The sequence below is a fragment of the Cryptomeria japonica genome, chromosome 6 (assembly GCF_030272615.1).
Source record: "Cryptomeria japonica chromosome 6, Sugi_1.0, whole genome shotgun sequence".
NCBI lineage: Eukaryota > Viridiplantae > Streptophyta > Pinopsida > Cupressales > Cupressaceae > Cryptomeria > Cryptomeria japonica.
In genome coordinates this window covers 565,351,179-565,379,099 of record NC_081410.1, presented here as the reverse complement: position 1 = coordinate 565,379,099, position 27,921 = coordinate 565,351,179, and the positions used below count along the sequence as shown (strand labels likewise).

The window sequence follows — 27,921 nt, the reverse complement described above, 5'->3', positions numbered from 1 at the left end:
AACATGCTATTGTTCTTTCTTTGATTGAGGCTGAGAATTGAGGTCCCGTTAATACTACCATTGAGGCTATTTGGATTTTGAATTTTGTTATTGAGTTTGGTATCTCATTTCCTTGACCATTAGTCATCTTTCATGACAACCAAAGTATCATGTAGATTCTAAAGAACCTTGTTCATCATTTGTGAACCAAACACAATGAGATCCATATGCACTACATCAACCAGTTGATATAGTGGTAGGTCATTGATTTGAAGTTTGTCCTATACTAGAGTTTGTTGCAGACATTTTCACCAAACCTTTCACTAAGAGTAAGTTTCATTATTTGCAAGCTCTCTTGAGGGAACAAGACACTTTCTTCAAGGGAGGGGTGCCCTCACACAACCCTTATCTCTTCATCCTTTGATTGGAGGGAACTTTTTCTTAAGGGTTTTCTCTTTTTTTTGGGGGGGGGGGGGCAATTTTGTACACGAGTATCTATAATGGTTATATATTTAGTACGATCCATTTATCCATCTCTAGATACACACTTAAGCGGCTCTTATGGGGGGAATTCATGTATTATTTTATTTTCTTGAATTTAGTTTATTGCATTATATGTATCCAAGTTAGGATGATCTTACTTGGGAAGATATCTACTTGTGTAGGTTGTATTTGTATCATGTGCGTTGTGACTTGTATTTTCCTAGTTTGGTCGAGATGTTGTGCACACATGTACTTTACATCTCCTTTATCCCACATTGGTTGTACATTCACATCTTTTGGTGGTGTATTTTACATATACCCCCCTTATGTACTCTTGTATCACATTTTATTGCATCTTTCGATTGGAATACAATTTATACATTATCATTTTGGTCTTTCAAGTTTTCCTTTAGGATTTCTTCATCTTGGGTGGCTATCTCCATTGTCAAATCTTACATGCACCTTCATGGTGCATGGCAGTTTTCATAACTACATCACTTTTAGGCAACCATCAATAAATCTTTTCAATCACTCAAGATGCTGAAGACAAAAATGACAAATATAAGGGTTTTCAGATATCTCTGCAGCTGCTGAGTTCTCCTATCAGCCTAGCTGAGTAACTCTTGAGTTTCTGCAGCATGTATTTCTCATAAGTAATTTCAAGCTACTCATCTACTGCAGAATCTGGTGAATCTTGTGAGAACTCATTGAGTGTGAAAATTCTGGAAAGTATGGCAAATGGTTTAAGGTTAGTTTTTCAATCTTAAAACTCTTAGCCATTCTCTCTTATTGCCACTTCTCATAAATATTTGCACATATGTGCATGTGTGTTTATCACTCTTAATGCAAAATAACTAGAGAAAAATACGACATTGACCTCTAATTTAAATATGTTGACATGAGACCAGGGTCTATTTCTCTAGCATCTAATTATATCTTATTTTAAAATACATACACATATGCACCAAGATAGTGCCATTTGTAACTTGCTACTTAGAACTACGACATGGCTACATCCATATGCTTAGTAACTTGTTTAATGCTAAATTATGATTACTAACACAATATATTGCTTATTATCACATGGATTAATTGATTACTTTAAGCCTGTATTCTTATGATAGCTCCATCATCTTTGTGAGTAGTCAAATATTATTTTGATAAATAGCTATCTGATTATGTGTATAATGAAATGGTTTATGCTTCTAGTTGCTTCGGCTTGTGATGGTCAAGGGACATGAGGAAGACGATGGCGATGCAGTCCCCCAGGCTGTTCTAACATATGCTATGGAACTCAAACCTTACATTGAAGAGCCTGTACCTCGTGCGGTTCCGTCATTGACTGCGAATGTCTTCGACCTTAGACCAAGGGTGCGACATGACTTTGTCCTCTCCAGCAGGGATGCATTGGATGCATACTGGAAAACTCTCGAATATTGCTTTTGCGCTGCAGATCCAACTATTGCAGCTCGTGCTTTTCCTGGATCTAGTGTACCTGAGGTATTTGTACATACTTAGGAGCTATAAGTTTGTGTTGCAAGAAGATAAGATTTTGTTGACTTTATTCTTTGAGTGTTGTATCCTGAATCTGCCACAATCTATTTATTTAGACTAGAATGAAGTTCTGTCACACAGTAGTTTTGAACTCATTTATAGCATAACTTGTATTTTGTTAATATTAAGTTGTGACTACATTTATTTTTCAATTTTATCTTCAGATTTTCTTACAGCGTTCTTGGACATCAGTTCGGGTTATGACCGTTGATCAGCGAACAGAGTTGCTGAAGCGTGTTGCAAATGATGATCTTGAGAAGCGCATGTCATTCAAGGAATGTGTTAAGATTTCCAAGGATCTAAATCTTACTTTGGAACAGGTTATCTTTTACATTCATAGTAAACTGTAATGTAAATTCAGTATTATCTATCATAGTTAATTCCCTCAAACAAATTATGTATCATAGAGTTGATTTTATTTTTCATCTTGTTAAATTGTTTGTTTATTATGCTCCTTGGTTCTTGCTACTTGAATGTTTTTGAATTCCATCAACGAGTCCTACGCAGCTTCCACTGATAATGTCCTAACTGATTTAACATCATTATCTATGTATAAGATGAGAAATGGAACTTAGTTGATAGGGTGAGACATTGTAGCTATTTCTTTTATGATTTGTACAAGTTGAACAATTCTTAATCATATTTCTTTTTTCGCATTGGAAGGTTTGAATCCATTTCTTCTCTCTACTTTTTTTGTTTCTCTTTTTATACATAGAAATAAGGGTACTTAATCAGCAGGGACCTTGATAGGGTGAGATATTTTCCCTCCTTTTACAAATGGCACAAAACGAACATTTCTTAACCATATTTCTTGTTGTCTTGGAAGGCGTGGATCCATTTATTCTCTCTGCTAGTTTTGTAACAGCATTTTGTGAGATATATGTAGCCATTGTTTCATGTGTGTCATTTTTAATAAAAATTCTGGCCAACCACAATTCTTTGTGAAATTTCTTAGTGTCATTCCATGTCATTTTTAGTGGTTTCAATTAATCAGTTTTTTTCTACAGTTAAAATTTTGTTTTTTGGCAGGATAATTTTTGGTTTCTTCTAAAGAGATTTTTCTGAAAATTCGTTCGTAAATACTTGGCTTTACTATTGGCAATTTTCTTGACAGTTCAAATGGCAATTTTTATCCAATTTACAAGGATTTTGTTTGTTGACTTGTTATGTGGTTCTAATATCATTTTATATATTTTCAGGGTTGAGTGAGCATCCTTGAATTAATCATCTAAATATCAACCATTTTTCAAAGGTCTTTCCATGTACTGTTTGTTTTAGTGATTGGCTTTCATTTCGATAAAAGCTTTGCTTGTTACACTAATTCAAGCATCAGCACCTCTGTTGTCTATGCCCATTAAATTTGAAGGCAGTTATTGCTTCTTATTCATCCTTTTGATCTGATATGATTGCAATAAAAATGTATGGTTCAGTGATGAATTGATAATATTGGTGTTTATCCAAGTATTCTTCAGGTTCGTAAATCTATATGGTCCTAGTTGATTTGACCACTTTCATATTGATGCCTATGTAAATCTTCTACATGTTCTGAAAGATAGCTTCATACCATTCTAGCTTCTTGGTTTAGAATTAGTTACTTCTCATATCACTGAAGCACTATTCGATCTTTGCAATGTCTAGATGTGAGAGTTTTCTTTTTCGAAACATGCATCTTATATTACATCAATTAGATAAGGTTTTTCAAAAGCAATTTTAAAGAAGTATTTAATTTTTTTAAGTATTGTTATCACAGGTGCTCAGGGTATCTTATGAGAAGAACAGAAAAGCTCGTCTTGTGGCATTGCAGAGAGAAGCTATGAATCCTTCTGATCTAGATGATAAAATGCAAATACGCATTAAAACTCAGCGACATAGTCCAAAGAGAAAGAGGTCTTCTCTAGAGGAGTTTTCAGAATATGAAAACCTAGATATCCAATTTAAAAGGCCATCTCTTCAGAGGGAAAGTCACCCTTATGAAGGAACTGACAAAAAAGGTGACCTCTATGATGGTACTCATGTTGACGAAGGGCATAATGAACACAAAAAAGAACTCTGTGAAGGCAATGATGGAGGTGGGGAAGATCAAGATGATCTTGATGATGAAGATGCTAATGATGACATATTTATTAATCACATAAGTTCTCTGTCTAGGCTGAAGCCTACACGGAAGAGACGTTTTCCCTGGACCGATAGTTTAGAAAGGTGCACACTTAAGAAAAGTTATAATGAAGCATTCACATCTAGACTTATATCATTTATTTCTTAACCAGAATAATATTCAATGTTCATTTCTGTTTAATTTGACAGGTCATTGATTACTAGCTATGCAAGATACAGAACACCACTTGGGGCTCGATTTCATCGAGTTGATTGGGTTTCAGTACCTGGTTTGCCTGCTCCCCCAGAAACTTGCCGAAGAAGAATTGCTTCTTTCAAACATGAGCCGACTGTGAGGAAAGCACTAATGCATCTCTGTAATTTGCTTACTGCACGATATTCTAAGCATCTCCAACAAATGGATGGAGATCTAATTGTAGATGATGCTGATATAGGAAATTTAGAAGGCCCCAGCCAACTCTACCCATTGTGGGATGATTTTGAAGAACCAAGCATTGCAGCTGCAGTTGATGAGGTTATGAGATGCAAATGCATGGCCAAGCTAAGTGCAGTTAAAAAGAATGGAGTCTCTTCCACATTTGTGGCAAATTGGTCCGAGTCTACTCCATCTGATAAATTTACCTCCAATGATTCTGTGAATAATGGTTCGGGTCCAGCTTATGTCAGTGAATACCCATATTCTTCTTCAGAGCATGCCTCTAAAGTATCCTCTTCATCTACATGTGCTTTAGCAGACTTTGGTGTTCCCACTTCTGCTAGCTCAATGAGTTGTGTTGTGGTGTCTGGCTCTGCTGATACTAATCCATCTGGTCGGATAAATATTGGAGGAGGCAGAACAAGGACAAATCGTCGTCGCTTGCCAAAGAAAGTTCAGAAGTTATTGGAGAATGAGGATTTCAGTACTGAAAAGCTAGTGCACAAGTCTGTTGCAGTGGCAAATGCTGTTGAACTCATCAAGCTTGTTTTCCTCAATTCCTCAACAAACACTGAGGTTCCCCAAGTGTTAGTGAATACTCTTCGCCAGTATAGTGAATTTGATGTCTTTGCGGCCTTCAATTTTCTCAGAGCACATGGGCTTGTGGTATGTAAGTCTTCCATTGACTCCATGTATTCCTTTGTGAGAGTGATAAATAAATAATATAAAATATTATTGTGGACCCAAATACGTGAAAGTAGCCATTCTATAGTGAGAATTCTAATTAATAAGGATAAATTCTCTATTATATTTATGAATAAAAATCTGGATGAAGGTGTTGTTGAAATTAAATTAACCATGTCAAATCATGTAAGTATCACCTTGGTGCTGGTAGGGGAACCTTGACTGGTGATTTTTTCTGTCAATATTTGTAGTGTTGATTTACTTCTGAAATTTCTCTATTTTTTTTGCTTGTTTGCATTTTCCTTATCAACAATAGAACCATTTACATCCCTTACATTTGTGGTTTGCATCATCAGTCTTAGTTTGATGGTGCTGTATGCTGAATGATCATTGTTGACCATTGTTAGCTCAACAGTCTATAATTTCCTATTTCATTGCTCCTTTCCATTGTTCTAACTCGAGTAATCTGTTCTAAGCTTTTCTTACTTAATCATTTTACTGTGTGGTTCATCATGGAGAGGCTCTGGCATACCCTTCCGGAGTTGATTTCATGAAATCCTGAAATAGCTTACTAATAAACCTTTTTTCCCAGATTATAACATCATAAGTTGTTTTTCATTTGACCCTAATACTTTCTCAAGTATGGTAATATTCCCCTTGATAGATTTAAAATACCCATCTTCTTAGTCTCTTTTTAAGAAAATGCAGCATCAACTTGCTTCTACATATAATATATATAGACAAGTCCAAAGTTTGAGCACATTGTCCTCTAAAATTTGGCACATTCCCCTGTAAATTGTCTTCTCTGGAAATGAAGCAGTTACCTGACAGGCTGATACCTTTACATCTGTAATGGCTACGTTGTGTTGGCAGTGCAAATGTATGAGATGAATTTTTCTGAATCTAACTGCACAAAGATACCATTTTCCCAATGCTTAAGGCCTCACTAATGAGATTATCATCAAGGAAAAAGCTCTTACCATTCCAACTTCCAAGAAAGTGCATATTGGCATGAAGAGTCCCTGTCATTTTCAATTCTACTGCAGTTCCTCACTCAAAATTATTTACATCTTTAAAAACATAGAAAGCCCAATGCTTTGCTATGCTTGAAATGGAGTTAATACACCAATTCATCAATTTTTGCTATTTTCCATGATAAGATGAGTCTACTGCACTCACAATCATAAAATCAAAAGCAAACTTAAGCTAGAAATTCTAACCACTAACAGAGTGAGATTGATGCATAACTTTGAAATGCTTGAGAACAACTAATCCTTGGAATATAATCTAAAAAAACATAAAATATCATACTACTTAACAGAGTAAAAAACATCAAATCCATTACTTCTTTTAACAGCTCTTTTTGTCTATGTTTGACATCTCAATCAGATCATCATGCTCGCTTGTTTGCTTTATCTTTTCATTCAGATACATAATTATGCAAAAAACTCCTTAGAATTTCCCTGTCTTTGCTTAAAAGTGAAAAGTAAAACCAAAATCAACTGCCATATTTTCTTTCTTGAAGTTCCTTTCATCTCTCTCTCTCTTCCTGTTCTCTAGATCTTCCTGAATTCAGTTGAGAAATTCCTCATCTTTTGGATTGTTTGGAGAGGATGACTATGGTGAAACTAGTTTATGACCATGGACATTTTGTCCAACTGTTGAGAGACAAGGACAGGTTTAGCTCTCATAGTTATTCTCTTTGTTCCATGAGAATGTGTTGATTTGTTTGTGTTAAATATCATCCAATTCATTGATGGATGCAGATTTGCTTTGGATGATCTCGAGGGATCTTTATTTTCTGATCATGAAAAGCTTAACACAGTTTGCTGCAGCCTGTGCAAGAGTTAAATGAGAATTTTTTGCATGGCTTCTAGTGCTGACACTGTTTCTCTACCGCTCCCTTAATTCCTTGATATATTGTTCAATTTACTCTTCTATTTGGAGTTTTACAGCTGTATCTAGGTGTCACTTCTGTCAGAAAAAATGCATTTTAACGTCAGAAATAAGTTTTAACAAGAAAGCATCATGAAGAATGGAATTTGTGTTGTTTTACTTTCTAAGATTGCTAAACTATATAAGACCATACTTCTATGAAATTGTTCGATTTTTTCATAGATTAAATGCCAAACATATATATAGGTTTATTAGAAGAGCTTATGTGAAGATGCTATTAACAATTGATACAGATTTCAGCCCTTGAGATATTTTGGATGATGTTTATTGTCTTATTATTTATTTGATATGTTTAACATACCGACAAATTAGGTGTATCCATTTGCAACATTTACATCCATTTTATGTATATTCTTTGACTATGTGTTGTTTCTTGCTTCTCTACAGGTTGTAGGTCATGGTGTTCAGCCGTTTGTGCTTTCTCCCAAGTTTTTTCATAATGCATCTGCATCTCCCTTTCCTATTGGTACAGGGGAAAAAGCTTCCAAGTTTGCAAAATGGTTAACTAGGGTTCAAAAAGAGCTTGAAGAGGATTGGATAAGCCTTCCTTCTGAACTGAACTGTGGTGATCTTTTTCATCTTTTTGGTCTAGTATCTTCTGGAGACATCCTTATTGCACCTAATCTGCCTAATGAAGGGATCGGGGATGCTGATGATCCCAGGGGCTTGAAGCGTAAGATTGATAAAGAGAAAGTCAATCGAGACCCGCAGTCTGCAAAACGAAAGCTCCCGTGGCCAAGAGAAGGGGAACTTTGTACACGTCGGGAAAGGGGGTTTCCTGGGATTCAAGTGAATGTGCATCGGGCAACAATTCCCATGGCTGAAATTTTCACTAGGGACGTGAATGATAAGAACCAGCTGGAAGATGATGCAGTTGGATGTTCTGGTCAATCTGATTTAGATGCTGATTTGAGTTCAGTCACTGTAAATCGTGACCTTTTTCCAAACTATAATTGTGATCATCTAGAAGGCCCAAACACACAGAGCATAGAATCTCACAAACATCTATTGGAAGCTCTGGTTAGTTTTGCAGAGGAGATTTTCTCTTTGAGAACAATGCAGGAAGAACCTTCCTTTTTTCAACCCCAGTGGTTTGAGTCAGCTTTGGATGCCATTGAGAAGGCTGGTGATGAAGGGTTGAGTTTGGAACAAGTCGCACATTCTATTGGATTAGATGGTATGTGCCTTTTCTGTGTGTTGTGTTTTGTTGTTTGGAAGATGAAGTCTAATAACTGGAAATCCTGGATTTCTTCATCCTTATTCCATAGTAAGGTGCTTAACTCATATTTATTAACCATTGTATTTATGTTGTGGCTGTAGAACATCATATGGTACAGACAGATGCAATTGTCGAGGCACTGCAGTCCTTCAACCAAGTTATAAAGGTATGTCAAGATGATTTTATTAAGCTCAGAAAGTATACAGATAACTATGTAGGTTGTTTTCATTTTTAGTATACCAATAGCCAGCTGACTCTTAGTTTTACTCTGTTCTAAAGCTACCTAACAAGAAGATAGGAACTTGCAAGTTGGGATATTGAATGCATGATTCAAATAAATTTAAAATATTTGAAGTTGTGAGCCTGTGTGAAAATCCTATGGTAGGAGAATCAGAAAAGCAGTGACAAGATTTATATGATCCAATTATATTACTAGAATGAAAATTAACTAGGTAGGTAAATAACAGAGAGGACACAATTTGAGGGCTAAGACATGGTATGAGCTGGTTGTAACTTTTTATGTGAAAAGTCAATTTCACAAAAAACAGTGGTGAATGGAAGATACGAACCAATAGGAAACGCTGGATAAATCATAAATATTGACTTGTGTAAGCAGAGGGAGGAGATGACACAACTTGGGAGCAAAGGCATTGTAATGCCCCAGATTTTTAAGTGACAATTAATTAAGTTGATTTTTATTAAGTTGTCAGAAAAAATAAAAGATATATTCAAATGATGACTTAATATTAATTAATTTAATTAAATAATAATAACTTGATAAAATATTATTAATTAAATAAAATTCTCCAAATGTGGTCAGCCTAATATTCTAGAAGCTTCTTGGAGTTCTTTATAAGGTGAATGGAGGGAGGAAGTAAGGCATGCTAGAATTTGATAAACGACTTTTGATTTCTGGATATGGAACCCTTCAGGAGTTTTGATAGAAGAGCTGGACGAAAACCTATTTCTTCCGAAGGGGTAGATTCATGACAGTCTACATCTGAGCCAAATTTGTGAAGTCTCCTTTAGAGACAAATTTGCAGTAATAAGGGCTTTTTCAGAAATTAAGTTTCAATATTATTTCAAGATGGACATTTTCATACTTTCAGTTCCTATAGCCGAAGTCATATTGGAACTAAATTAAGGAACTTTTTCATATTGGTGAGCTGGTTGTATGCCTGCTCGATTGAATTGCAAACACGATATTGCTGAGGCAGTGCAAGAGGTGCCAAATCACTAGCCTGATGAAGAGATGGGCGACACATAGGACGACAGTTTATACCTAGTGCTTTCAAAGGCTTTAATATGGCTAATGTTTAGTGATTAGGATGAAATCATGGCTGGAGCAACCTCGCGGATATTATCATAAGAGCCGTCCCTAAATAAATATTCGGAGTATCATATGGTAATTATTGGTGGATCCGATTCATTGTTTGAAGTCGGTGCATATACGCTTTCCGTCATCACATTTGCTTGTATTACATTTGGAAATTGTGAGGATTCAGAATCATTGCCAGATTGATAGTGAGCTGGATATTCAGACGGTGGTATATCTGATTTGCGGACTATTTGAGACCTAGCCGATACACTGGAGAGGAACCCGTGGATCCTTTGATGGTTTATAATTCCATATTTCTGGTGGCTGAGTTGTGGATATTTGAAGGGCACCTCTGCTATCCGTTGTGAGAAGCTCCTTGACTGTTTGGAGAAGGGCAATTAGTATTTTGCTATGTGTCAGTGACAGTAGCAAAATACATAGAGCAATTGGTGTCTTGGTGAAGCGATTTTCTGTGAGTTGACAACCCAGAGTAGTGGCAGAGATCATTAACATACCAGCAAGGAAGAAAACGCAGGCTTGGTAAAGGCAATATTAGTGTTCCAGTTATAATCATCGGAGGTCTGAAACAATCTGGTTGATAGGAGGGAACTGTGCCTGTCTGCTAGTCCAGAGGAATCTACAGAATTCTATATCAGGTGAATAGAATACATGTTGTGATTAAATATACATCCAGATGTGACTGACTTAATGCTGTATCTATGTTGGAAAAACAGTATTGTAAACTTTATGTTATTTTGTAGTGAAAGTGATGAGCAATCTGTCTGATTCATCTGTCTATTTGAATATCTCTGTGTTAGTAAGTTTTATAAGTAAAAAAATAGTGTAAGACCGAGCAGGTATATTTCAGTCATGGTACAATCTAGTTGTACATTCTGGTGCTATCACAGCTAGTCTAGAAAATTTCTCAATTTTGTGTGTAAAGTCAATCATGGGAATGTTGACGTGGCTAAAGTCGGATAACCAACTCCCTCCGGTCAATGCAGAATAGAATGTTCTTGCTGAGTGTTCTATCCTCTCTGCGTAAGGAATCCCTAATGCTGTTTTAGTTAATCAAAGGGGACAACCTCAAGGTTCCAAATGTCTATTCATGACTGCGGGATAACTCAATGGTTTGATGTGTTTTGCTGGAAACACAAGGGGCCTTACATTTGCAACAAGTTGGTCTGCATCCAACGATGGTGCAATTCTCAAGCTGGGAAAAATAAAAGCAAAAGAGAAGGGTTTAGGGATCTTAAGTGCAATGATAGGAATGGCTAGTGCTATGGGTAGACATATTTCCATAACCAATTTTTGTTTCGCTAGAGACACCCTCACAACTCGACAAGAACAATGCAATCTCCAAGAGGATGAAGGATTTTCAGACCGGAGATACTCATCTAGGCACCCAATTCTGGTGCAACCTAAAATGAATACCTATAGTTGAACTAAGCACAATTTTCGGTTCAGACTAACCATGCATGGTGACCTACAGTCAGCAGGTCACCAATGGTATGAACCTGAAATGCATCAAATACCCCCCACATTTTGCCATTAAAACCATTGAACTCTAACTAACCAACTGAAGGGAAACCATGCAAACAAAAGAAAACAAAGACAACAAACACCATATTTCAATGTTCATATATTTGCTTCAGCTGCCATTACAACAATTTCTGTAGCAGTTCTATGCTACTCCTAATTTGCAAACTGCATCTAACTACTAAAATATAACTAATTCTAACCTCTAAGAGTTTAAAAATCTAATTTGTTCTAACTAGAATCTAACCCTTTACAATGAGAGGCATCCTGCCTTTTATAGATTTTACAAATTGAACCAATGGCTAGGATTGACTGCATGTAACAGTCCTGATCTGTCTTCTAGAACTTGACAACTTTAACCCATGCCTAGTTAATCCTTAGTTATCCTCCCAACCACTTTCTCAAGTATCGACCACTATTTGACATCAATTTGGTCAATCTGGTAGTTGGAAATAACTGACCAGTGTCCCCTCATTTTTAATACATTAGATGGGGGCCCACAGGTAGTCATGAACATTAAACAATTTCAGTTTTTACAAACTATCTTTTCTGGAATTAATTCCAATCGTGTATTCCTTAGAATGCATAGACTTGTAGCATTCCGAGTGTTCTTTGTCTTCGGTCTTGAGGGTGGACTTCAACTTGTCGTCTGGTGATGGTGCATTTCCCCGTGCTTCATTTTACGCTCGGGGTGCGCTTTGGATTAGCAGTGCTCTGGGGTCGTCGTTTTGACTTTGCGCTTTGCATTTTCGCTTCTTGGTGTCGATCGCGATCCTATCTTCTCGATGTTGTCGATCTGCAAATAATCAATTTCAACTTGGGTTAATCATTTTGTAAAACTAAATAAATTAATTTAACAAATATTAAATTTTGGGGCAATGTCGAGCTTTGTTTGGACGAAAATGAGAGATGTTTGCCCTTTAAAACAATATAAATTCCTCTTTTGCAAAATTAGGGTTTTAAGTTTAAAATGTGATATTTCAAATATATATGCCAAGAATCATTTTAAATGTCTCTTTGCCTTATTATGAAATTCAGGCATTTTGTTTGGAATGAGCGAACTCTTTTATTTGGTAATTTTCTTAAACAAAAATGCCGAATTTTATATTGCCCTTCTTGCCTTAGTGATTTTCAGGCATTTGAACAATTTTGAATGCACTTTATGACCCTTACAAAATACCAGAAAATGTCGAACTTTGATCTTTTTAATCATTTCACTATGTGAAATTTGGGTTTTTGAATGAGCTTGTGTGTTTTTTTTTCTCGTCTCGACTCTTTGTTCAGGATTTTGCTTGAGAAGGGTCAGGGGGTACTCTCAGTGATTGAAGGCAAAATGAGCGAACTTGTTCTTGAATGGCCAGACTTATACTTTCACCCCCTTTTGCAAACTCAACGCTTCGAAATAAAAATGCGTGATTTTGTCAAAACGCGGGGGGTTTGGGCAATTTGTAGACAATTTCAGCCTTCCACTCAGTGATTTTCGGGCTTTGACTTGACTAACTGCCTCCATGCATAATGAGCAGGTGAATTCTGAGTGTGGGGTGTGATGAATTCTGCACCACCAAGGTGACAGCATGCTCTCCAAGCATAATTCTTCATCGAGACCAAACCGGTTCTCAATCTGGTCCTTAAATCGTGTAAACTCATCAATGCTTGACGGAGGACTGGGGATATCCGGCTGTATGAACTCCTATGGTTTGGGGATATCCCGAAAACATGTCCTTGCAATGCAAGCTCAACTCTTGACAAAAATGTCAAATAGTTCGATTCTTCGTACTCTGCTATCTGTGGATTCTGCAGTGACCTGCAGATGCGAATTCAGATAGCTTCTTGGGGTACAACTGCACACTTAGCCTTTGCTGGATTTGGGAAGTGTCAGACTGTGGACAGTCTTCATGAAGTAGTTGACCCGACATTTTGACTCAGAAATTTTTTTGGTATTTTTTTTTCTTCAGATTTTCATATTTTTTTGGTTTTTCTGGTTTAATAGGGATCTAGTATATCCCAAATTTAACATTTAAAAGGGCTCAATAGACTCAAGTTGCTGCAAGGAACCTGACAGGGGCCCTCCTTCTAGCGCCAATTTTGTTGACATGGCTAAAGTCGGATAACCAACTCCATCCGGTCAACACAGAATAGAATGTTGTTGAGTATCCTATCCTCTCTTGTGTAAGGAATCCCTAATGCTGTTTTAGTTGATCAAAGGGGACAACCTCAAGGTTCCAAATGTCAGGTCATGACTACGGGATAACTCAACGGTTTGATGTGTTTTGTTGGAAACACAAAGGGGACTTACGTGGTTAGAACAAATTGGTTTGCATTTCAGGAATTTTGGAGAGAATGCGTGGCTCTAGGTTTAGCGCGACTGAGCTAACTCGAGCATTTTTGCCAAAATGGGTGAATTTTACATGACTCTCGACTTTGAATGTGATTGTTGTTTGTAACTAGGATAATGTATGGGTTCGGATTGCCTTAAAGGCAACATCCGAACCCACTTAGGACTAGGCCCTATCCTAAAGGGTAACGTGCCCCAAGGTTAAAAGCCCATCCCTATGATAAAAACCCCACGCTACAACAAATATTGGCGCCCAAATTAAAGGAGGCCGACTTGCAATAAAACAAAGTTAAAATGCATATAAATATAAGACACCTTGCAAGTCAATATCACTCATTCATTATTTCAGCGAAGTAGCTCTGCCTGAAGAAGTGCGAACTTGCTCTTGAGGGTGCGAAATTGGCCAGACTTATGCGAACTAGTTCTAGAGGATAAAGGCAATTTTGGTACAAACTTGAAGAAGTGTAGATTTGTCATTCATGAAGGATTCAAATTTGTAAAGGGAGCTAAGTATTGTACTTTTGCTATCAAGAGAATATATAATTTGACCTAAGGGTCTTTAATGCTGGGTTTTTCCTCCTTGGAGGTTTTCCCAAGGTATTTGTGTTTGTCTCTGATCTATTTCCTTCGTCTCTAATTTTACTGAATTATGACTTATTAAAATGCTACAAATCTGATTACAATCTAGGGCATAATTTAAAGGATATAAATCTGTTTAACAAACCTAGGGTACAAAATTACATGGTATCAGAGCCAAGGTGTTTCTAACTTTTAATTTTAGCAAATCAATTGTTGCATATAGCTGCTGTGTGTTTTCAGATTAAAATGTCAGGTTTGAAGGCTGAAGATAGACTTGAGGGAGCCATTGATTTTGCTGCTTGGAAAGTCCGTATTCTTTTGATCCTTGAAGAGAATGATCTGCTGAAATTTGTAGAAGAAGAAAAGCTGTCTCCTTCAGAAGATGCTGAAGAGCTGAAATAGTTCAAGAAAGATTCCCTCAAGGCTAGGAGGATCATAATTGATTCCGTCAAGAATCATCTTGTCACTGTCATATCAAAGTTTGTGTCTGCCAAGGAAATGATCAAACACTTGGAAGGGATGTATGAAGTCAACAACCTCAGCAGGGCCCTTGCTCTAAGACAGCAACTTCTTCACATGAAAATGAAAGAAGAAGACTCAATCATAACCTACTTCATGAAGATCAATGAACTAAAGGACAAGCTAAACACTCTTGATTGCCAAATCTCGGATAAAGATCTTGTTATGATTGCATTAAATGGTCTACCTGATGAATGGGAACCATTCATTCATAGCATTGGTGGAAGAGCCGATCGTCCCAACTTTGAGCGTCTTCAATCTGATTGCATCGAAGAGGAATCTCGAATTGAGGTAAGAGGAAAACTCAAGAACTCTCACAAAGATAATCATGTTCTCTTAGCTAAATCTAGGAAAGGTGGATGTTGGAAGAAAGAAAAGAGAAGCAAAGATTTCAGATCCTCCTCCTATGATCCAAGGAAAAAGTCAAGAGATTCCTCTCACATTCATTGCTTCAGATGTGATAAGTATGGTCACTATGCCAGAGATTGTCAGACTGACCCAAAGGAAAGGGAAGCCAACTTAAATGAAGTTGCCGAACAAAGTGAAGATTACCTTCTTATCTCTGCTCTATCCAGCAATGTTCCCACAGACAGCAATACATGGATACTTGACAGTGGTGCCTCCAGACACATCTCAGGATTTCGTGAGCATCTCTCAGATCTGATTGAAAAGGACACCAACCTTCATGTAGTAATCGGTGATGATGCTCGATACTCGGTAAAAGGTTCTGGCACTACCTCTTTAAAACTAGATTCTGGTATTTCCTTACAACTATGTGATATTCTCTTTGTACCTGGTATTAAAAGAAATCTTATTTCCATTTCTGCCTTAGAAGATAAGGGTTTGTAAATAGCATTTTTTGAAGGGAAAGTACTCGCTTGGCCTAAGAAATCTAATTTCAAATCTGCTCGTATTATTGGAAATAGATGTGATAGTTTATATAAGCTTGCAGCTAATCCAATTCAAGCTCTCATTCATGAGACCCCTGAATCATGCGAGCTATGGCATAGAAGATTGGGTCACCTACACTGCCAAGCTCTCCCCACTCTCGGTAAAATGGTTAAAGGTATGCCTAAACTCAGTTTATCTCATGATGATGCTTGTAAAGGTTGTGCAATGGGTAAGAATGTAAAGAATCCTTTTCATAAAAGCGATAGTAGGGCTAAAGAAAGGTTAGAACTTATTCATTCAGATTTATGTGGTCCTATGTCTGTAGCATCTCCTAGCGGTTTCCTATATTATGTTATCTTCATAGATGATTTCTCTAGGAAAACATGGATCTATTTTCTTAAATCCAAAGAGTCTGAAGAAGTCCTAAACAGATTTAAAGAATTCAAAGCCTTAGTTGAAAATACTACAGGAAATAGAATTAAATGTTTGAGGTCTGACAATGGAGGTGAATACACCTCAGGTAGTTTCTATGACTTTTGTGTTAAAGCAGGAATTAGAGGGAGTTTTGCGTTCCCTACAATCCTCAGCAAAATGGAGTTGCTGAAAGAAAGAACAAGACCATTGTTGAAGCTGCAAGAGCCATGATCCATGATCAAGACCTGCAACCTTTTCTATGGGCGGAAGCATCCAAAACAACAGTTTATATTCAGAATAGATGTCCTCATCGCGCCCTAAAGGATGTAACTCCTGAAGAAGCATTTACAAGAATCAAACCTGACATCAGTCACCTAAGGATATTTGGTTGCCCGGTGTATGTTCATGTGCCTAAAGAAAAACGAACCAAATTGGATCCATCTGGAAAGAAAGGCATCTTACTGGGATACATCGAATCTTCCAAAGCTTTCAGGATCTACATTCCAGGTCAAAAGTATGTTGAGGTAAGTAGAGATGTAACTTTTGAAGAAGATATTGCTTTCAAAAGATTTAAAGATTCATTATCCAACAATAATGATATGGTGATTGAAAATCAAGATTCAATAGTTGATGCTAACCCTGAGATACAGGAGGAGTCTACTGACCTTCCAGATCAGGAAGTTCAGAATGACCCATCAGAACCTATGCACTCTACCGATATACCTCAGGATATTGTGGTCTGCAAGAAGAGACCACTTTGGGTTAGAAACACGATTCAAGATGCTGAAGGATTTGCTGCTCCCAGAGGAACCTTTAGAGATAGCAAGAGATTCCAAAATCACGCCAGCTACATTTCTGTGATGTGCAATCTCATTGAGTCTGAACCTCACAATGTCGAAGAAGCTATGTCCCATCATGCTTGGAAATTAGCCATGGATGAAGAGTATGGGTCTATCATCAAGAATGATGTCTAGGACATTGTACTCAGACCCAAAGGTAAGTCTATTGTTTCCTCTAAATGGTTGTTTAAAATTAAACATAATGCTGATGGTAGTATTGAAAAATATAAAGCTAGGTTTGTAGCTCGTGGTTTTTCTCAAAAGGAAGGAATAGATTATGAAGAAACCTTTGCCCCTGTTGCTAGATATACTTCTATTAGATCTATAATAGCTATTGCTACAGCCAAAGGGTGGGAGCTGCATCAAATGGACGTTAAGACAACCTTCCTCAATGGTGTCATTGAGGAGGAAGTCTACATTGAGCAACCAGAAGGTTATGTAATCCATAAAAGAGATTCTCATGTTTGCAGGTTGAAGAAAGCCTTATATGGGCTCAAACAGGTTCCTCGTGCTTGGTATGAAAGAATTGATAAGTACTTACTAAGCTTAGGATTTTGCAAGAATGATGTTGATGCTAACATTTACTTGAAAGTTTATAATGATGAGATGCTTATTCTAGTTTTGTATGTGGATGATTTATTTTTCATTGGTGAGAATAAATTAATCATAAGATGTAAGAAGGAATTAGCCTCAGAATTTGAAATGAAGGATTTAGGTCTAATGCATTACTTCCTAGGGTTAGAAGTATGGCAAAGATCCAATGAAATTTTTCTAAGTCAAGGAAAATATACTATTGATATTTTGAAAAGATTTAGAATGATAGATGTAAACCTATGCATACTCCTATGGAATCTAACTTAAAGAAGTTAAGTGTTTCTGCAGCTAACTCTGATTTTGTAGATCCATCTGAGTACAGGCAGTTGATTGGTTCCCTGATGTACCTAGTCAATACTAGGCCAGATATCTGTTATGCTGTGAATGCTCTCAGTCAGTTCATGAGCTTACCTAAACTTGTTCACCTGGTTGCTGCCAAGCACATTCTAAGATACCTGTGTGGCACGATTGGTTATGGGCTGAAGTATTCACTTAATACCTCAATCCTCTTGGAAGGCTACTTAGATTCAGATTGGGCAAAAAGTGTCAAGGACAAGAAAAGTACTTCAGGTATTTGCTTCAACTTGGGCTCTGCAGTGATCTCTTGGGCATGTAGAAAGCAATCTTCGGTAGCATTAAGCACTGCAGAAGCTGAGTACATTGCCGCATCTGTTGCATTCAGAGAAGCAATGTGGCTTCGCAAGCTCCTTGTTGGATTATTTGGTCAAGCTAGTGGTCCTACCACCATTCATTGTGATAATCAAAGCTGTATAAAGATGTCAGTAAATCCCGTATTCCATGATCGGTCTAAACATGTGGAAACTCACTATCATTTCATTCGAGACATGGTGCAAAGAGGCGCCATTCATCTAAAGTACATTAGCACAGATGAATAGATTGCGGACATTCTTACCAAACCTTTATCCAGAGTGAAGCTCAAATACTTCAGAGACAGACTTGGTGTTGTGGAAAACGGAACCCTGATTGAGAGGGAGCTTCAATCTCAGTGACTCTTCTGTAGCACTTTGAATCATTCTTTGCTTGTGTGCAAGAATGAATTATGTCCAATCTATGCTTGTGTGCTAGATGGATAATTGTAATTATGTAAAGACCCACTTGTGTATTACACTTTCTATGCTTGTGTGCTAGAACCATCCTATGCTTGTGTGCTAGGTGGAAGATGTAATTCTATGCTTGTGTGCTAGATGGAACTTTAAAGGTTCAGATTATGTATTCTCTTCTTCCCTAGTTAAGAGGGAGTGTTGTTTGTAACTAGGATAATGTATGGGTTCGGATTGCCTTAAAGGCAACATCCGAACCCACTTAGGACTGGGCCCTATCCTAAAGGGTAACGTGCCTCAAGGTTAAGCCCAGCCCTATGATAAAAACCCCACGCTACAACAAATATTGGCGCCCAAATTAAAGGAGGCTGACTTGCAATAAAACAAAGTTAAAGATGCATATAAATATAAGACACCTTGCAAGTCAATATCACTCATTCATTATTTCAGCGAAGTAGCTTTGCCTGAAGAAGTGCGAACTTGCTCTTGAGGGTGCGAAATTGGCCAGACTTATGCGAACTAGTTCTAGAGGACAAAGGCAATTTTGGTACAGACTTGAAGAAGTGCAGATCTGTCATTCATGAAGGATTCAGATTTGTAAAGGGAGCTAATTATTGTACTTTAAAGGGAGCTAATTATTGTACTTTTGCTATCAAGAGAATATATAATTTGACCTAAGGGTCTTTAATGCTGGGTTTTTCCTCCTTGGAGGTTTTCCCAAGGTATTTGTGTTTGTCTCTGATCTATTTCCTTCATCTCTGATTTTACTGAATTATGACTTATTAAAATGCTACAAATCTGATTACAATCTAGGGCATAATTTAAAGGATATAAATCTGTTTAACAAACCTAGGGTACAAAATTACAGTGATGACTAGGGCTTCGAATGGTTTTAAACGCCTTCTCAGCTAAGCAACTTCAGGCAGACTGCAAAAAACAATGGGGGTCCCCTGCGAAGATGGAGTGTGTTGTGCGAAGCACAACAGGGAAGAACATTGACAAATGAGGAATGCATTAAGAACTGTTGGGTTGAACATTTAATATAGTTTTCCAAAAAAGGATGGAGATGACACTTTGTGGGATTAGGAATGGTTTGAGCTTATTGTAATTTGTTAGGAAATTACATCTGAGGTATGAGAACTTGGCTAAAACAGCATCTGGTAGAAGAAAACAGGAATGAGTGGTTTGATTAATTGTACACCAGGTTTGCATGCAAACTATGGTGAATGCAGCATTTCATGTTACGATTCTTGCAATGTACTAAACAAAATAGTTTAGGGTTATCCTCAAAGAGAAGGCACTACCATTGGGAGTTCTGACATTCACATATTTAAAATGTAATTTGTAGAATGTAGCGAGGTGAACTAGACTTGCACCCTATCATGGAATTTTGGATAGCTATCTAGGGATTTGCTGCTTCTTATGATATTCATTTTATGATTCAATTTTAAAGATTTTAGCGCAGTCTTAGTGTAAGACTGATGGATGTACATTAGCCACGAAGCATTCTTAACCATTATCTGCATGATTTTGACTTAAACATTTCACTGAGCTTCTTGTATTCAATGATTAGAGTACAAGGATGACATTAATGTAGGTTTTGGTCCATGGATTTCACACTTTTCCTTCTCTTATCATTAGTGTTGATGAGTGTTGTTATTTTCCCAAGTCCCTGATTATTGAAATGGGAAGAGACACCCACTTTTCAGCTCTGCTTTCACAAAACATTTTACTTAGGAATTACCATTCACTGGGTTGAAAATGCACTAGTACATACAACAAAATAGAAAAACTTATTTTCTTTTAACCCAAGAACCATTCAGTTTATGGAGTAAAGATTCTAACAATTGAATAAATTCAAAATGGGATGCCTACACTCAATGCCAAAACACAATTGTAAAGTACAATATTATATGCATTATGCTGATATCATAGCAATATCAAATTTTATGGTAATGGAAATTTCACATGAACCGAATGTACAACGTGTAGAGTTCCTTAGATAGGGATATTAAGAGAAAAACACGTTTCAACAAAATTAGATGATCGATCAAATATTCTTTGACAGCTACAATTGCAAATATGAATCAAAAAATTATGCCCAAGTCTATTTTTACAACTGTTAATGGTCATAAATTCTTGTTTATGCTATTCAAATTCATGCCACTTGAGAATGATTAACAGTGTGCTCCTTTTTATCTAGAAAAGTGACGCTTAAGGGACATTTACAAGTTTATTTGCACACCTTTACTCTTCATATCTGTGTAACCCATTTACAACCTATCACCCTCGATCTACTTTTTGTCCTTCATATATTGATCTAACATCTTTGTTCCTTGCTACCCCATTTTCTAGAAAATCATTTGATATTAAATAAATCTTACTTCGAAAACTTGAATTGATTTACTTGTTATTATTAATCTAGACCAAGTCACCAAATTAGGATGTTTGGTGAGGTACCATTTAATTTTTTTTTATTGTAGCTTATCTCCATGGAAATCTTAAGCTTTTTTGCTAAGTAGCTGGGTTTCTATTGTTTCCCTATTGTTGCCAGGCCAAACTTGCTTTGGTTGTACTTTTTGCTATGTTCCACCAAGTTTCTAGGAGGGATTTTTTGAGGCCATTTTTGGGGATGGTAGATGACGACATAGGGGGTTGGCTATATTAAAAATATGGAAAATTTAAAAAATATAGGAAAGTTTCAAATATTCATATGATAACATCGATAACAATGATAATGCATTCATCGTATTGACATATGCATTATAGAATCCTTAATAAACAACAATAAGGTTCACATGTAAGGACATCAATAATCTTCGGTGAACCACTGGGACGCGTTCCTTCCCCCCAAAACCCCCATGTTTTTGGTGCGGGGATGGGGCATCGCCCTATTGTCCCTCCACCTCCACTGGGACATTAGGGATGTCCATATGTCTATGGGACGACTGGAAGTCTCCCATTTTGGGATGTGAAAAAACAATTAATTTGATGATTTCATTTGTCAAATTTTATTTAGTATTCAAGTATGTAAAATGAAAATGGAAATCTTAAATCTTAGTAATTAGTATTTGTGATTTTTCTATTTTATTAATTTACGAATTGTATATCCCCCCACCATCCCCAAATGTAGGTCCTTGGTACCCCCACCCCCCCATCCTGCCATTCCGAAACTCGGTAAAACACTGATAATCTTGTTGAGGGATTTTTTTTTTATACGTCATGATCTTGGACATGCATTTATGTACTCTATTTTCTTTTTTCATGTTTATCCAATAAAAATGCTTTCTGGCCTTTGCAAATGCTTTCTCTCTTCTCATGTGTATTGGTTTTAGTCTATTATGAAATTCATGTAATTGTTTGTACCTTCTATCACATTTGGGACTACCACTAGTACTACATCTATACTTAGAGTTTTCTTCACTTCATTGTCTTGTTCCTACTTCTCTCATGTACACTTTTTTCTTCATGGAAGGTGCATTAGGCTCAATTTTGTTGGAAACACAGTTGCCGTTGCACCAAAAAATCGACTTGTCAATGCCCAATACAACCATGAGACTTAATGAATCCACAAGGGTCAGTTAAGCCATGCCGCAAACCCGAGTGTTGTGCTACACAACACAAGGAGACCAAGGGCACACACCTTGCAATAATCCCCCCTCTACTGCAAGCGAGGGGTTTGAACCTGTGACCCAGGCTCTAATACCACTTGTTGAACCCAAGGCAGGACTCAGAGGGGGGCTGAATCAGTCTATATCAAAATTAATGTAGTAACACAATAACAAAAGATAAACAACACATCAACACCATAATTTTGTACGTGGAAAACCTAAACAGGAAAAAACCACGGTGAGCACCTGCACACAAAATATATCGACTATGTATATCCTAAGTCACCAAGTTCAAATTCGAATTCGAAGTTCGACAGCTTTGAAATTCGAATGAAGTTCGACAAGGAAAAAATTTGAAATGTATAAAATTCAAATTAAAGTCACCATATGTAATTTTGTAAGATATATAAATTAAATATGTTTAGTTATTATTAAATATTAATATTTAAAAATAAAAATAAACAAGTAAAATAATATTAAGTTTAAATATATTAAATGTTAATATAAATAAAATAATATTAATTTTTTAATAAATATAAATTATTCAAATATAAAATATATGTTATAAAAAAATATAAACCATAGAAAAGTTTTAAATCAACTACATATAAGAAAATTTAAATTCTTCAAAAGAAGTCGCAACAAGAGAGAGCAGTGGGAATGAATGAAAATGATGGGAGAGAGAGAGCAGTCGTGGAATGAATGAAAGCTAAGCCAAGAAAGAACACTACCAAATCTATTGCCCGACAGCCATCACGATTTCGAGCAGACTGATCCCGTGGTGGCATGTTGAGTAAAACATATCCTCTCACCCACCATTTCTTTGTTGTCACGCCTTGAAAAAATATGTAGTGCCCTAGCCGCGAGTAGGAGGAATTTTGTTTTGAAAAAACCTAATACAGAGTGCTCCGTACGAATTTAGCGACGAATTTCAACGAACTTTATACATTTTTTTAATGTTCGCTGAATTTCGAACTTCAACCATGAAATTCGGTGAACCTGGTGACTAAGTGTATATCAGATTACAGCGAAGGAGCTCACTCCTCCGGACATGCTGACCAAGGCTAACTGCTCTTGGGGCAAGATACAAAAATGTCTTGCAAACCTGATGCTAACTACAACAGGGCAAGATGACCAAGGCGCACACCTTGCAAAATTTCTGTTCATTCTGATCATTGTTAAATTTGCAATCCATTTTAGGCTTTGGCCATATCTGGACACTAGTAATCTTATATTAATAAGATATATGCAATTAAACTTTGATACTAGGTTTGTGTGTTTATATTTATGCACCCATACTGGGTTCTAGTCCTGCTATGGTCTAAATATGAGTATCCTTAATTTTGCTGCAGAAAATAGATAATGCCTGGGTGTGGCCTGGGTTCATTTGAGACAAATCTGCAGTGTAACCGAGTACACCCCTCTGGGGTCCTGGTCCCGTATTGAATGGGTGTCGGTATGGGTTTTGTGATGGGAGCAGCCTTGGTATGCCCAAGGTCCTGCCCAAGCAGCCCAAGCACTCTGGGTTCACTATGGGTCCTTCCTGTGAACTCATAGTGAACCCAGGGTTCTTTGGCGGAACCTAGGGTGTGCCCAGGCTGCTCCTAGGCGATCCCAAGGATCACCCAAACCAAAAAATAAATAAACAACATTCTATAAGCAAAGATGTGCCAAACACCTAATTTCCCCATTAAATGATAAAATTGCGAAAATGACATGCACCATGAAGGTTTCTATGGTTTCAAAGGCACCTAGATTTGGGCTTGGTATACAGCTGTACCCAGCTGTACCACAGCCAAAGAATTACCAGAACCCTGTGCCAATACCCGCACCCATACCAGAACTGGCAATTGAGGAAAATCTGAAAAAGAATGTAAAAAAAAACTATACAAGCTCTAAAAGCAACTACTCTAACTACACAAGCAACATAAATTTGAAAGAGAACAACTCGTGGTTGGTTGAAAGCTCATTTGCATGTGATTCCTGGTCAAGGAATCAGAGATTATGGCTATTTTTTATATTTTTGTACGGTTGTACCCAATCACTACTGAACCCTGGTTAAACAAATTACTAACTGCCAAATCCAAAGATTGAACCCGAACCAAAAACCAAACTGGCAACTCAGCAATTAAAACTGTGTTTGATAGATCAAGTACATATTTATTTAAAGTTAAAATATTACTGTGACATGCATGTATATGAAAGAACCCAACTTCTTTTGGCTGCCAGTTTCTGTGATGTGAATTTTGGTTCTATAGAAAATGCATAGGTAATAAAATTTACCCACCTGATATTCTTTTGTGGTATCTCTAACTTCAACTTTTCCTAGATGTTAATTTCTTTTTTGATTATGTTATTTGTTACTAAAATGAAATCTATCATTTCTCTCAGGTCAATGCATTTGATCATGTCCGTGCCTTTACACATCCTCATGGTTCAAAGTATTCTCTTCTTGTGTTCCCTGAAAATCATGAAGATACTAAGACAGCTGATGCCAGACATCACAAAGCAGTAACAGGCATACTGAAGACAACCCAGGATATCCAAAAGATGTATACACAAGAAAATGAGGGATTTTGTAGACCTTCTATTATTCCCTCCATTAGCTTAGGTCGACATAAGGACAGGAGTGTAACTGTGGGTGATGGACATCTAGTAACGATACTAGAAATGCCAGAAATGGACAAGACAGATCCAGCCATCTGTAAGCAATGTGATCCTCTGGGAGTAGTGTCTACTGGAAATACAGAGAAAAATGAGGAACAGCTAGAAACTGTTTCAAATTGTCCTGCTGTTCAAAATTTTAACTTGGAGCAGGAGACAACACAAAGCGAACAGGATTTGCCTGTAAATGCTCAAAGCCAGTTTCTACCTATCTTGCCTTGGCTAGGAGCAGATGGCGAAACGAATACAGTTATGCTGAAAGCATTAACACGGCGAGCCTTGGGCATTGTTATGCAACATCCTGGAATTTTGGAGGTGAAGCTTTAAATTCTTTCAATTTTATCTCATTATTGTTCTTGATGAAGCATGGTTTACTCTTTTTGTTTGTGTATTCAGTTGCTAATTAATTTTGTCCAACTGTGTACAGGATGATCTTATTAAGCAATTGGACATTTTGAATCCACAGGTGTGAAATTGTCCATAGCAATTGTCCATTTGAAGATATTATTTGTTTCTAGTTTTTCTCTATTTTTATCTCATACCATTGTGGCTGGTACAGTACTAGTCCATGTGAAAGCATTTTATAATATGCATTTAATTTTGGTGTATTTTCAGAGTGCCAGAAAGTTGCTACAGTTACTTGAGTTGGATAACCATCTTCATCTGAGGGAAATGTGCGAGTCAAAGAGAACTCCACCGAACATATTGAAAAGTCTAATTGGACCAAATTTTAAGAAGCGAAAACAAGTATGGAGAAAACATTACTATGCCAATCCAATGAGTACGGCAATCTTATAATATGTAGCCTCGGGAGGCTCTTCTCAATTCCCTGCCTTAAAGGTTAACCTTCTCTTAGGTGGAGATAATTTTTAACTGGAGGGTAGTCGTTTGTCTGTTTATGAATTTCAGCAAGCAATATGCTATCAACACTTGAGTACGAAGATAGAAGTTGTCTTGAATGCTCTTGATGGATTCACGCAAACAACTACCATATGACTAATGCGAAAATAGCTTTCACTTGAAGCATTTGGGCTACATTTTATGTAATTGAATGCAGTCTGCACCTTTATTGGCCCTAATCATATTTGTAAACAAAGGCACACTTAATGCTCATTCACTCTATGGAGGGAGATCTAGCTTCCTCTTGGAACTGTGATTGTCTTTGGGCTGGCTGGCCTTATGCATATAACATATTTTTAGAAGAGAAATTCAACAGTTGGAGCTGCCATGTGTTTTACTTCCATGTGCTACTCTTGGATCGGTTGAATATTTTGCTTCTATGTACCTTATTGTTCAGAAATTATGATTCTTTTCATATTTGAGGGAACCAATGGTGGAAAGCTAACAATGATGTCAAGATTGATCTGAGAGGATTCTTACGAGCTCTGTTATTTGAGAGATGAGTTCAGCATGTATATAATCACAGCATGATTATATCTGGTGTATAATCACAGCAAAATGAAGGTGCCATTTTTTGTATTTTTAAATTAACTTTTATTTTCACAGGAGTTTTCTTTTAATTTTCAATTTAGCGATTTACTACTGGTTTCCCATATAAAAACTCAATAGTTGTACCACAACATTTGTATGCTAACAACATTAAAAATTTGACTCACTCTTTTGCAATTAAATAAATCGATAGGGTGACATTTAATATAGCATCAATTTACAACTTGTAATCGCATCTATTTTACGTCCTTATTAAATTACTTTTTAGCAAGGGTAAATGGGAACACATTTCCTCCCTTTTTGCAGGCGTACCCATACCAAGGATGTTTTGAGGATGTAAAATTTCCGTCCCATCCCCCTTGACCCTCACAAATGCATGGAAATGTCTTGCAAGTAGAGAGACAAAAATATTGGTGAAACTGGTCATCTCCAAGAGAGCCAGGGACGTTGATGACATCCCCTGAATATCCCCATTTACAGCAAGTTTAAAAAAAGCAGCAGCCTAAGTTGAATAAAATAGTTAAAAACAAGAGTTTTTTGGTTTGCTCCACACCATGATAAGCCCTAAACACGTTAAAAACAGCCCCCTTATTCATTTGACATTCGTCATCCTCGCTAGCTGCTAGAAGTTGGAGAGAAAAAAAGAGTTTAAAACTTCAGTTTGAGTTTTAGACTTCAGCTGAATACTATATTTTATTGATTTTTGAGGCAGCGACATTAGTGAAGACTGAGAAGGGAAGTGCTGATCCAATTTACTATAGTGTTTTTTTCTTCTTTTAATTTTGTCTAATGCTTTTTCTTTTTCTTTTAACTACTTCTATGCATTTTCACTTTGCACTTGCAAGTGGCACTCCTTTTCACAAAACACTAAACATGAGTAGCAGCAATGGGAGCGAATGTGGAACAATTGGTATGGAACTAATAAGGGTTCTAGCAAGGGCTTCATTATGGTGTGTTGAAGTACGACAACCACATACATGTTTGAGTGCCCTTTTACTCTCTTCAAACATTTTGCAAAAGACACAAAATTTTGTGGAAAGTAGTGTTTGGTTGTCATAATTTTGATAAATAATTTAAAGGGAGTTACACTAGGGTAGCTGGTCATCTCTTGGATATTAGAGGATAGAGGATAAGGTTTGTCCCGATATAAAACAACTTAGAAGGAAGAGGTGAATGGATCATTTATGAAAGGTGAAACAAGATCTAAGGGTAGGCCAATGGTAGTAGAGTCTACACAATTTGCAATACCATAGTTGCTAGTAGTATTGGTAATGTTTCTACAAGAGTAGAGAGGAAGACTTGTGATAGTGAAAGGTTGGTGATAGTTGCATAGATGATCAATATGCAATCACAAAAAGTGGTTCAGTCTTCCATTACCATTTTATTTATTTATTGCGCATGCCATGATATTTATGTGGCATGTTCTTCCTAGTTCAAACAAATTAAAAAAGAATGCAATTGCTGTTGGCAACCCTTGGTGAACATAAATTATGCACCGCCCTTCTTGATATAGAGTATTTTAAGGTGAATGCATTGATCAAAGAAATAAAAGAAATTTGGATAAGGGAGAGTTGCTCTATTATAATGGATGGGTTGACCAATATTAAATATTGACCACTCATCAACATCGTATTCAAATGTGTAGTTAGCTTATTTTCTAGAGTTGTTGCTTCTTCAAGGAAACCCAAAGATGCATACTTCCA

General features: G+C 36.9%; 1 protein-coding gene across 3 annotated transcripts in view; it reads left to right on the top strand.

The window, feature by feature from the left end:
• The window catches only part of LOC131041249 (uncharacterized), a 106,410-nt gene extending 80,154 nt beyond the window's left edge, over window positions 1-26,256 (top strand). For all 3 annotated transcript variants that reach the window (XM_057974276.2, XM_057974275.2, XM_059207490.1), the window contains 9 exons: window positions 1,672-1,962; window positions 2,181-2,336; window positions 3,767-4,215; window positions 4,321-5,212; window positions 7,574-8,363; window positions 8,507-8,571; window positions 24,497-25,084; window positions 25,197-25,235; window positions 25,385-26,256. In XM_057974276.2, the coding sequence (XP_057830259.2) occupies window positions 1,672-1,962; window positions 2,181-2,336; window positions 3,767-4,215; window positions 4,321-5,212; window positions 7,574-8,363; window positions 8,507-8,571; window positions 24,497-25,084; window positions 25,197-25,235; window positions 25,385-25,567 (3,453 nt within the window). In that variant the 3' untranslated portion in view covers window positions 25,568-26,256. The remainder of the gene's footprint in view (window positions 1-1,671; window positions 1,963-2,180; window positions 2,337-3,766; window positions 4,216-4,320; window positions 5,213-7,573; window positions 8,364-8,506; window positions 8,572-24,496; window positions 25,085-25,196; window positions 25,236-25,384) is intronic.
• The last annotated feature ends 1,665 nt before the right edge of the window (window positions 26,257-27,921 follow it).